Here is a 13,029-nt window from a genome sequence, read left to right as displayed (position 1 = left end):
AGATCAATGTTCCGAAAATAAGGTGAATTGTTGAGCTTGGTGTCAGTTGCATGGAGAATTAGTCTCCTGAAAGTCAGAAAGAGAACAGAGTACAGACAATATATTATGACTTTCCCATACCTAAGGAATACTGTATCTAGAAGTTACCTAAATTAGACAAAAGTCTAGGCTACTTTAAAACTGTGAATATTTACATGATTTAAATTATAATGTTGGTTCACAATGTGAAAATAAGCTAATAGTATGTATATTTTGGCAGTCCAACGCAGCTCTGATACAAGCTTGCTTCTATGTATTGTCTTTATATAACCTGATTAGTGCATGCGCTGTATACCACCCATCTCACAAGTTTCGATTTCACAGGGATGTAGAACCTGAAATAGACTTTGAAAAGAAGCAATAAGTTGCAGGATTCAGCAGAGGTGAGGGAGAAACTGATATATGAGCTGTTTTCAAGGACAAGGCCTACATTATACCTGTATTGGTGAAATGATTTGGCACCCAATCTGATCTATGTTGGAAAACACCTAATCTGAGATCTGTTTATTTCCCAATGTAAAAAACAAACATATTACAACATGTATGCAAATGCACAAATATGAATGCTTGCATATCTAACAAAAGGCGAAACCATTAGTTTTCATATGATGTTTCCTTGGTGGAAAGTTTTTTCCAACTAGCTACAGAGACAAGATGGCAATCCCCAAGATTGCTGTGTATGTAACATAAATTGTCCTGGTTTATATTTCTCTTATGTACTTGTTCTGCAAGAGTTGTAGCAGAATGTTAACAAAGAAGGATAAACAAAAACATAGTTTGGCAAGACTTAACAAGCTAGCAAATCAAATCAAAAGCAAGGTCAGTGCATTACAATTTAAAACTACTGTTAGTACAGTGAATGTAGCCTGCATAGTGCTCAAGTAATACTAGTAGAACAGAGGGAGAAAAAGTGTAATGGCAGTTGTGTGTTATTTACAAGATATAATGATAAAATATTTCCATTTAGGCACCCACATTGATCATTTTAGCTTTTTGGTATTGCTGACAGGTACCTTGCAAAATTACCTTACCCCATATATGCCTAGTCAACCATTTCAATCAGTGGAACTGGCTCTGCTACAGGTGTCCCACTTGTTCTGCACTTTTAGCGTGGCAGCACCTATGCTTTAAAACTCTGCCTACTGATATCAGGCACTGATATCACTGTGCTGTATTCTTTTTGGTGCCTGCTTAAATCATCTTTGTTTAGGCAAGCCTATCCAGACATGTAGACACATAGATATTGCATGTCCTTTGGGAATTTTTTGACCTTTTTTCATCAATAATTTTTATGTTTAATTTCATTTCATTTCATTTTATTGTAAACTGCTTAGAAGTGGGGGTTTTCCCCTACAATCAAGTGCTATAGAATGTTTTTTTAAAAATAAAATTAAATAGATTAAACAAACAAAATATATAAAAAATTGTAGAGTAGGGTCAAAATGAAAATATATGAACATTAGTCAACATATATTTTACTAAAATCCAAAGCCACCTTTATTTTATATACTCTCCTTGTGGTAATTTTTTTTACCCGCAGCAGCATTTTGCTATTTATTTTGTTGGGAAAAAGCTAATATAACGACTATAATTTAAAAACCATTTTCTAAAGACCAATCCCTCTTTTATCCTTTCGATATTGTCCCTTGTGTGAAGCTTTACATTGTCTCAGTAAAAAAAACCATAATATCTACCATAATAAGGCTGCAATAGTAGTGTAGAACTCAAATCATTATGCAATATAAACAATACTAATCAAAAGGGAAGTTTCAGGGGAGGGAGACAGGTCTTCTAGTGTACAAGAGCTGTTGTTAGTTGCTTCTTTCTCTGTATAGTACATTCAGGAACATAAGTCATGAAGTATTTTCTAAAAACCCAGACAATTTGAAAAGAAGTAATTGAATATATTAATTGAGGAACAAAAAGGCAATGGGAAGGCAATGGGAGGAAACATGCCCTAGCAACTGTCTTCATGTGTGAAAATCAGTCACTAATTTATCTTACACACATCAACTTTTGTAACACTGTTTGCCTTGCACAGTATAATGAGCGACATTACCAGAGAGCTGTCAAGCTAAGAAAGAAAGCAGTCTGGAAGTGGAGTAAAATGGAAAGGGCTAATGACAGAATGAAAAATAGCACGAAAAAAGAACTCTAGTTAAATGAACTCACTTGTGTCAATTCACAAAACAGTGAAACATCCTGGGAAATGTGTTATTTAGCTATGCCTCATAAAGATTCAAAATGGTAATGCCATAGCTGCCAAGTTATCCCTTTTTTAAAGGGATTTTCCCTGATGCTGAATAGGCTTCTTCGCGAGAAAAGGGAAAACTTGGCAGCTATGGGTAATGCTTGAATAGTATGGGGGTAAATGGAAATCGCTGGAGAATGTTTACATTCTGGTTTAGTCGTCACAAATGCATCATGGCTGGCTGAAAATCATGCATGCATATGAACATTCTAGTGCAGAATTATATACTTCATGGTGGTGGTGGCGGCAGCAGCAGCAGCAGCAGCAGCAGCAGCTGTTTCTTATTGATTTAACTCCCCAAACTTCTTTAGATCTTTCTTATTCTCAAAAGCTGCTTTCTCATTTTTCGTACATGACTGTGCAATCCTATATATGTCTACTCAGAAGTCATTCTGACTAAGTTCAGTGAGGCTAACTTTCAGGGAAATGGGTACAGGATGGCAACCTCAGTGACAGAAATATGGAATATATATACTGATTATCAAATTGAGACATACGGGAGCCAGAAAGGATGTGTTTGGTGTGTTGTTTTTTTACATAGCCAATGCCATGTGAGTGACGAGTTGCTGGCCCGCTTTTTACAACTAACTTTCTTGTGCTTAAAAAAATACATTTTAATTACAAATACCTGATTTACATACATACCATCCATAAGTATTTTTTTTTTCACCACCCTCCCTGGACCTCCAGTTCATACTTCATATCATGCTGGCTGCCCATTCATGCAATTCTTACAACCTACTATTAGGTTTGAAGCACCATGTGGCAATTTCTGACTGGAGAAATATTTCGTTCCTTTTACAAACCTGGACTTTTAAATTTCTATGATGAAGCTATACGACACTGGTCTCTTTCCCAAATAGCTTGTAGTATTACATGCAGCAGCCCTCATTAGTTGGCCTGCTACTAATAGGCAGACTTATGCAGGCTGTGGTAGATATTTTTTTCCATGGAGCTCTAAGCAAACCTGGCACCTACTTTAAGCATACAGTCCTTTTTCTTTTCTTTTTTCTTTTGCCTGTTATGAAGTTAGATAACAATTTCCAGAAAATTCTTCCTGGGTGGTCACTTTCCCCACTCTTCCATTGCCAGGAATGGATTGTTTTATTCAACGTGAATAGTTTTTTTCCTCTGGTTCATTCTTCATCAGCTTGAATATTTAGGCCTGTACCTGGAGCTATAACACTAATAACATTTTATCCTTCTGCAACCTTCTCAATCAGAGACTGTTATATTCTGAGTAGGATGAAAAGCAACACCAGTTCCCTCTTGACATTCCTTGCTCATCACTAGCTTTTCTACAGTGCCCGTTTATGACTCAGTCCATATTTTTATTTAAGAGGAGCCAAAACACTCCAGTTGTGATAATAGAATCATACAGCTAAGAAGGATCAAACAACTATCCATCTACCACTCCTCAAGGACCCTTTTATATAATAAATCTCAAGCAGAAAGAGGGTGTTGGCAGAACAAATAGCTTCAAGGAACATATCCAATTCAGATGCTGCAGGGGAAGTCAGAAATTACTAGGATTATTGCCCAGTTTGACCTGGGGAAATTCCTTCTGGATGCTAAATATGGTGTGCCATGAGACCCAAAACATTCCACATTATAAAGATCTTCACACCGTCTCTCACCAGCAACTTTGTCTGGACAAACAAGCTCAAAGAGTCTTTAAAATGCCTTGTAAATATAATGGGAGCAAAGTCATTCAGAAGGGTATTCTGAGCAGCAGCCTATTTGTAACTGTGGCAAAAATCTCTCTTTCTCTCTCTTATGAACTTTTTATGCCTTTTAGCTACCAATACTTTCATGATAAGAGCTGAATTTTCTGGATGTCAAGTACAGATTAAGAAGTTCAGTGCAGAGCCACTTAGATGTTTATATTTTTGCTATGTATGCCATAAAAGGTAAAGGGACCCCTGACCATTAGGTCCAGTCATGACCGACTCTGGGGTTGCGGCGCTCATCTTGCATTATTGGCCGAGGCAGCCAGCGTACAGCTTCCAGGTCATGTGGCCAGCATGACAAAGCCGCTTCTGGTGAACCAGAGCAGCACACGGAAACGCTGTTTACCTTCCCGCTGTAGTGGTCCCTATTTATCTACTTGCACTTTGGCGTGCTTTCGAACTGCTAGGTTGGCAGGAGCTGGGACCGAGCAACAGGAGCTCACCCCGTCGCAGGGATTCGAACCGCCGACCTTCTGATCAGCAAACCCTAGGCTCTGTGGTTTAACCCACAGCGCCACCTGATAAGCTATCTTGCCTACACTGTTTACTCTCCCTGAGTCACCCACATTCCAATAGGAAAATCTAATGGGTTAATTTACCACAATGAAATAACTCATTGTAAATAAAATTGAGTAAAAAGATGTGGAAGAAATTCTCTAACATTAATCCAAATTTTAAATCCAATTTTTGACATCAAAATGAAGGTGCTCACACTAGTGTCTAATCAAGAGAGGCCTACAGTAATAACCGTAAGCAATGGCATTTTAGTACAGCACAATAGCAACATATATGTGAGGATTGTTTATTTGGAGGAGAATTCTAAAGCTGTCATAAAACACAAAGAGGATATAGCAAGGGGTTCAGTACAATTTATAAAATAAATAATGGTGATAGAAGTACAGGTTATCCAATAACTAGGGGAAAGCATAATAGGTGCATACTGCTATTACCATGATTAATGGTTAGCACGTTTATAGCACATTTCAAATATTCAGAGTGCTTCATATACATCATCTCCATAAAACTTACAGCAGCCCTGGAAGGCAAACAAGTATCCTTGCATTGTGAATGCAGAGCTAAGGCTGAGAGATAGTTGGCTCCCGAGGAGGAGACTATACCGGTAGCTGCTTTGCTGTTCCTCAAACCCTCCTTAATATTTCCTTACAGTATTTGCCTCTAAAACAACTTCTTACCAATCTTAATGAGTGTTGATTATGTACATGAATCCTTGGGATTTGTTGCATAAACCTACAAGCATACAGCCATGAAAACTGGGACCCTGTCTCTGCACAAGGATGCTGTGTGTCGGCTTGATGCAGTGGGTCTCCCTCCTCACTCCATGCATTCAGTGTACCATTTCAAATATTCTGAACAGGACCCCTATTCAGTGCAGGTGTTGTGCTATTGCTGCAATGCTGGAATAATTCCATGTGAGCAAGCAATCAAATTCAACTGAAAAGAACAATTGAGCAGTTAACAAAAACAGTTAGCAAGTAGTTAGCGGGCAGACACATTTCCAAATTACCAGTGATTTCATAATGCCATAGGTGCACCTGCATATTATTTCTAGAAATGCCACTACAGCCATAGTTGTCACAGTTTGTTTCCCCTTTGTTAGGTCCATGGAAGGTGCATGTGCAAACACAATACTGCAGGAACGCATTGTCAGCATTGTGCTTCTCTCTACAATGACCAGCCATGGCAAGCGGCAAATGGCAGAACAGGAACTCCAAATGAATGCAGATGTAAGTAACAAGTTAATGGCAGTGCTACTGGGGTATCAGGATATGCAGAAATGGCCCTGGGTAAACAAATTAGAAAGCCAAAACCAATGCCACTATCCACAACATTTTAAAACATTGGTAACACCTTAGTTTACAAAGATGTTCATTCATTTACCAAGAAGGTGGCATTTGTTTGGCCTCCTTCAATTTTCCAATTTTGAGCTATTCAATTTTTCTCGGGGCACCTAAATAAATTATATATACTAGACACTGAAACACTAAATATTTTAATGTTTTAATTTACAATACAGTAGATACAGAGACAACAACAATTATACTGGATTTGCGTATCTGTCATAGGATAATCTGATCTGGTCTTCAAAATATTTGATTTGATATTTTCTTATTCTACCAAAAACATCATTATGGAAGGCTTGTGGTAAGTTGTAGCAGATTCACTCTAAATAGGCACATTAGAGTAACTAAACACTGATAATTTGCAGATATTGGAAACATCTTCAGGCTGACTTATACATTTCATTTTATTATTAATCAGCTCTCATAATGTGTAAGGGTTTTTTCTGCATTTTTTTAAAAAAAGAGCATCCTTAATTTGTCTTTTTGCTTATCTTGGCTGTGTTTCAGCCTGTAAGTGCAATGGACATTCTGACTCTTGTCACTTTGACATGGACACATGGCTGGCATCAAGAAACCAAAGTGGTGGGGTCTGTGATAACTGTCAACACAATACAGAAGGGCAGCACTGCCAGCGTTGCAAACCAGGCTACTACCGAGACCTCAGAAGACCCTTTTCTGCCCCAGATGCCTGTAAATGTAAGCTAATATGAATTTCTCAATATGAATATTTAAATACTAGATCATTCTGTTGCTCATTCTTATGCCAAGGTAAAAATAAAAGTTTAGCATCTTCACATTTGTAAATGAAGGAACTACAATCCTCAAATATTTCATTGTGCAGTATATCTAACTAATGCCAGTTTACCAGTCAAGGAGCTTGCTGTGGAGTTCCACCAGTTACCATTCATTACTATATGTAAAGTACTATATGTACTTTAGAATAATGGTGATGGAGCTAAATGTAACTGTGATAGAAACAGTCAAGCAAGCTTCCAATATATGGGGATTTTTAAAAATGCCTGTGATAAGCCAGTGGTTTCTGTTGGTTGGTTGGTTTTATTCATGTACACCTGATGGGGAGGGTATAAATATTATTATTATTAGGTGGATTCTTGTCCCTGACAGTGATTAAAGAAGCATATTAATGGAGTATTCTCTTCTACAAAGTAGATGTATAATAATTACTAATAATATGAACAGCGACGACAAAACTTCACCTTTTGCTTTTGTTATAAAGGGAGTTTTGGAAGGTCCAGCTTGTACTGTGGAAATGAGAAAATCTACACCTGTTAAAACTCCTTCTTCTACATTTTGACTAAAAAAGACCATGTTCAAGATGGCTAACAATTGCTGTAGATGTTGTTAGTTTATATTCTGCATTTTGACCTTAAAAAAACCAAAGTGCTCAAGACTGGTAACAACAATATCTATAACAATTGTTAGCCATCTTGAACACAGTATTTTTTTTAAGTCGAAATGTAAAGAAGTTTCAGCAGAATATAAAAGTAGAATATAAACTATTTTATCAAATAAATTGTCCATACTCCTAGTGTACCTTTGCCATTTGATGACTCCTATTTCTGGCATTCAGTGAAATGCCAGTTGTGGCAACTGTAGTTGTAGATGCAGTGTTCAAATCATGGCAGAAGATATAGCAGGAAATCCTAAGCTGACCTTAAGCAGGAGGCTACAAGGTACAGTGGACACTTGAGTGAATACCAGGACTTAGTTTGCTATAGTTTGCTATAGTTTGCTCCTATAAAATCTAGAGTTCCTTTTATTTCCCTTGACCCTGACTACCCTCCTAGGTTCCACACCTTCCTGAAGATTGGAGGTGCTTAAAAGGGTAGTCCCCTGGCCCAGAGATAAGATTTTTGCCAATGAACAGTAGTACAGAGGAGAGGAATAGCATTGTCTAATATCTTTTCCTTTAAGCTAAATATGTAGAAATACACGATTGGAATTCTTCCCCCATTAGATCCACTAACACCACAGTCTCATTTTACTGAGTAAAATGTTGCCTACAGAGAATATTTTATTTGGATCGACAGTGATGACATTCAAATCCTACATGGACTGTCAGAATCACATTGGGGGGGGGAGAGACTATTTCAGGCCAGAAAAGACTGTTTTTCAAGGAACACAAATCTTCCCAGGCAAGTACTCTCTGGAAGAATATGTTGAGTATACTGGCTGGCAGCAGTTTTCCTTGATTGCAGCAGCTGGCACAAAATGTTGCTGTGAATGTGATTATGGAAGTTGCCAAAGAATGTTGGAACTATTTCTGTGTTTCTTTTTAAAATGTGCTTGTGGGAGCAGGTGGGGGATTGTTTTGTTTTTGTTCTTGTATTTATTATGTATTTTGTGTTTTTATCTCATATTTGAATGCTGTGAACCACCCTGAGATCTACAGATGAAGGGTGGTATAAAATGAATGAATGAATGAATGAATGAATACATACATACATACATACATACATACATACATACATACATACATACTAATATAATAACAATAACAACTTCCTTCCAGTCTCAGCTGCATCTCTAAAATACAGGAAATAATAGGGTTTTGGGGAGGACGAATAAGTTTTTTAAGCATTTTGCATACAATCCATAGAAATGGTAAAAGCTTTCCCCGTAACAGCAATAGATCCTTCAAGTTTTCTTTTCTGACTTCCTCTTCCTGATCAGCTTACTTTTTTCTTTTCTTTATTTGCAAAATCTATTGATACAAAGCAAATTCCTCTCAGCTGTTGCCTCTAAGCCATGATGAGTTTCATTCCTGGGCAGCCATCCCAGTTTCATCTTCAGCTGCTATCATTTGTGCAAAGTCCATAACAATGGAGTCAGAGTGATACATGATAGAGCCAACAGAGGAGACAGATATTTCCTGCGTGAAATTGTTCAGTCACAGCTTTTCACTTGCTGTGTAAAGTGTGAGGAGTGTTTTGGATAGCTCCAGCTGAACAGAAAGCTTGTGCTTTGAGGGGATCAAGCAGAGATTACAATCTCGACAGAAAAAGGCCTTGTGTCTTGCATAGTTTGTGTTGATAAACGACATGTCTGATAACCTTATTCATATATAGTAGTAGACAATGGAATTCTGCAGATATTGCCAGCTCACTCACTGAGGAGCAACGAAAATGGAAAAGCTCCAAGGTCAAAGCAAATGAAGGAGCTGTTAAACCACAAATCCTTAAACTACACTAAGCAAAGTGAACAATGTGTAATATTTGTTCAGGAGTGTGTATGTAAGAGATAAAGCAGGGCATGCTCTTATTTAACACGGTAACTGTAGCAATCTTCTTGAAGGTTACATAGATTCTCCCACCTTCTATTTTTAACAACCTGTATGAATTTTAAAGACACTGCTACAATGTCAGTGGGGGTGATAAAAAGGTTAATAACTGATTACAGTCATTAAATTTAAAACACTTGTATTCCATACATAGATGCTTGTAATACTTGGATCTTGTTATCCAAGACTGAACTGAAAGTTCTAGTAATCAGAGCTTATTTGCTGCATTCTAAGTTTTGAGGCTGTTGTACAAAAGCAGTTGAAATTTGTTTATGGTTGAGAACCATACTCCAGGGCCATGGTTATATTGAATTTCAGATTCAGTTTTAAGTCAATTTATCCAATAAGCAAGAGATCATGTGTTTTTAGCACACCTTACTGCAAGTATCTTGCAACTAAAAAGAGAGCTAAAAAGGTGAAATTTTCCATTCAACACTTTTAAGGAACGGTATAGTGATTGGTATGGGAAACAATACAGGGCATTTTCACATGTGAGACTTCAATATGTCTGCCATGTATCTGTAAAATCCACAGTGGTAAAAACTGTATGGCACTATAATAACGTACTGCAGGGAGAAACCATACATTTACATTGTTTGCAGGGCCAAACTACAAACAGCAGTGGCAGATTCATGTATTTATACCTGGATTTGTCCCAGCTGCACAGAGGAAGCAAGTGTCAGATGTAAAAGGAAATAGATTGCATAGGAAAGAGTACAGCAACATCTTCAGCCTGAAGATTTTTCCTGAAATGCTGTTGTTCCAGCCCATCTTACTACCAGTACTGGAGCTAAGCTGAGAAGAAAAATGTTATAGGAGGCTGCAAGTGTGAGGTTTTAGCACTGCCCACCTTTGAATTCCATTTGCTTCTTAAATTGGATCATTGGAACAAATCTGAGTTTAAATACATAGAACTGCCACTATCACATTTACTTTAACCATAAAGGGAACATAATTTCAGGGAGAAAGTGGGGGGGGAGGGAGTTGTTGTCTATGGAGAGAGATGTTTTCCATATTTATTGAACCCTTGAATGTAAAATGAGAATAATACTAAGGCTGGGTGATACCTTTAGGATATACGTACAGTAATCTCTCCCCATATACATTCATCTCATATGTATGTTTCAATATTGCAGTGTGCTCCTGCCACCCTGTTGGATCAGCTGTGCTTCCCTTTAGCAATAGCACCTTCTGTGATCCCATCAATGGTGACTGTCCCTGCAAACCTGGAGTGGCTGGTCCTCAGTGCGACAGGTGCATGGTAGGATACTGGGGCTTTGGAGATTATGGCTGTCGAGCATGTGATTGTGCAGGAAGCTGTGACCCATTAAAGGGAGACTGCATCAATAAGTGAGTGGACAAACATATTGCTAACTATAAATGGCTAGATAACATAAGGACGGGGAGTTTATCTACAATAAATACATGTTTGAAATAGAAGTAATAAAAATGTTAGCGATGTAGAAAAACCTCTTGAGCAGAGATGGGGGACCTGTGACCCTTGACATGTTTTTGAATAAGAACTCCCATCATTCCTGACCCCTGGCCATGCTGGTTGGGGCTGATGGGAGTTGGAAGTACAGCAACATCTAGAAGGCTGCATGTTCCTCATCTCTGCTCTAGAACAGAATGTAGTTGTTTTATTGTAACACCTCACATGAACCACACATTATAGTTGGACTGAAAGGATTAAGTGCTAAACTAATCTGACTTGGGGGAGGGGGGTATGCATCAGAAATAAGAAACAATCACTTTTCTAACTCTTACTTTGAAGATATTGAGACACAGCACTTCCCACAAAAGAAAGAAAGAATTGGAACAAGAAAAATATATTGTAAAGGCATAGGCATGACTCAGCTAGTTAGAGCATGTTGCTCATAATGCTAAGGTTGCAGATGATCCTCAGGGTCTCTTCCAACTCTGTTTCTATAGTTCTATCATTCCATATTCCCCCTCACATGACTAGTTTAGAGGGGGGGGGACAGAACTTCCCTTCCTGCAAGAAATTAGCTATGGGTAACTATATCATAATCCTAAAAACTCTACCAGGTACTGCTAGAAATCTCTTCCAAGCTCTGAACTTGTGTGAGATCTATAAATGAATTGCAAATAAGTAAGTCCCTTTTCTGAGAACAGAAAAAATAAAAATAAAATAGAAAAATTCCTTCTAGTAGCACCTTAGAGACCAACTACGGTAAGTTTGTCATTGGTGTGAGCATGCACATGAAAGCTCATACGAATGACAAACATAGTTGGTCTCTAAGGTGCTACTGGAATGAATTTTTCTCTTTTATTTTTGTTTTGTTTTGACGGCAGACCAACACGGCTACCTACCTGTAACTAAAACAGAAAAAATGTTTGAAGCATGGACAATTAGCACAATAAATATTTTCTTTTAATTTTGCTTGAATACTTAAGCTTTGTCAAGGTTTTTTTGTGTGGAGGGTTGTTTACAAATAAACTTGAATTTAACTGAGTTTGTAAGAAACATATCACAGTGTTCCTTTAATTTCAGCAGTGCAAACATAGATTGGTACCATGAAAACCCTGGCTTTTATTCTCCGTATAACAAAAGTGAGCCAGCATGGGGGTGGGAGGATGAACAAGGATACTCTGCCCTTCGACATTCAGGTAAGAATATGAACTTTTGGGTTTTTTACTGAAAGATAGGAGCATGGGCGTACCCAGGATCAAAACTAGGGGGGGGGCAAGGGGAGGGGCCAAGGCACGGAAGGGGAGGGGCCACAAAGTGGGCGGGAACGGTGAACTCGCGCTCCGCCGGGCTGTGCCCCTCCCTAGAAGCAGGGCTGGTGGGCGGAGGCGGAGCCCAGCGGAGCGGAGCGGAGCGCGAGTTCAGCGTTCCCGCCCGCCGCGCCACGCTCTCTGGTTCCCCGCCGCGCTTGGCCTTGCCATAGGGCGCGACAGGGAGCTGGAGGGAGGGCGCAGCGTGGCGGGCAGGAATGGCGAACTCGCGCTCCGCCGGGCTGTGCCCCTCCCTAGAAGCAGGGCTGGTGGGCGGAGGCGGAGCCCAGCCCAGCGGAGCGCGAGTTCGACGTTCCCGCCCACCGCGCCGCGCTCCCTGGTTCCCCGCCGCGCTTGGCCTTGCCTGAGGGCGCGCCGGGGAGCTGGAGGGAGGGTGCGGCGCGGCGAACTCGCGCTCCGCCGGGCTGTGCTCCGCCTCTGCCCACCAGCCCTGCTTCTAGAGTAGGGCAGCTGCCCTAACTTGCCCCGTGGTGGGTACGCCCTTGGATAGGAGTCTCTTTCAGGTGTTAAACATATATGCGGATTACTTTTCCCATGCTATCAGGACCCCTGGGTTCCTGATCACAAGGAGGGAGCCCTCTGTGTATAAAGCTTTTTTGTGGTGGGGGGCTCCTTCAGTTTTTATAATGAACATGTGGAGGTCAGATATGTGTGGTCTCATTCTTCCTATGTGTTCATATAACATTTGAAATGAACTATAGATCAAGTGGAATTATTTATTATAATTGGTTAGGTTCACTGTTTGAATAACAGGTATGTAATCTCAGCTGATATTTTCCATCAAGCTAAAAATAAACCATACTGTGTACACACACACACACACACACACACACACACACACACACCACACTCTATAGATATAAATATATCCAGGATCCAGTGAGCAGCTACAAAAATTCTTATCCATTCAGTACTTAAAATGTTTAGTAACTTTAGAAAAGTGCTGCCCTTCAAAACTATATCTGATAACATGAGCAGTCCCATTCACTCCCTGTTTAGTAGCTGAATCTAGACATTCTGGTGAATACAATATGAAATCGTGGTAACTAAAATATTTCATCAAATAGTGCTTAAAGAGAGAGG

General features: G+C 39.4%; 1 protein-coding gene across 4 annotated transcripts in view; it reads left to right on the top strand.

Moving 5' to 3' along the window:
• Positions 1-13,029, top strand: part of NTN4 (netrin 4) — a 41,300-nt gene that overhangs the window by 22,867 nt on the left and 5,404 nt on the right. For 2 of the 4 annotated variants that reach the window (XM_088651876.1, XM_035128088.3), the window contains 4 exons: positions 5,639-5,765; positions 6,390-6,578; positions 10,320-10,533; positions 11,702-11,814. In XM_088651876.1, the coding sequence (XP_088508002.1) occupies positions 5,639-5,765; positions 6,390-6,578; positions 10,320-10,533; positions 11,702-11,814 (643 nt within the window). Of the gene's footprint in view, positions 1-5,638; positions 5,766-6,389; positions 6,579-10,319; positions 10,534-11,698; positions 11,815-13,029 lie in introns of all 4 variants that reach the window. The other 2 variants (XM_088651875.1, XM_035128086.3) reach the window with 1 other exon arrangement.

Source organism: Zootoca vivipara, chromosome 9, assembly GCF_965207765.1.
Source record: "Zootoca vivipara chromosome 9, rZooViv2.hap1.1, whole genome shotgun sequence".
NCBI classification, from domain to species: Eukaryota; Metazoa; Chordata; class Lepidosauria; order Squamata; family Lacertidae; genus Zootoca; species Zootoca vivipara.
This window is presented reverse-complemented; position numbering and strand designations above follow the sequence as displayed.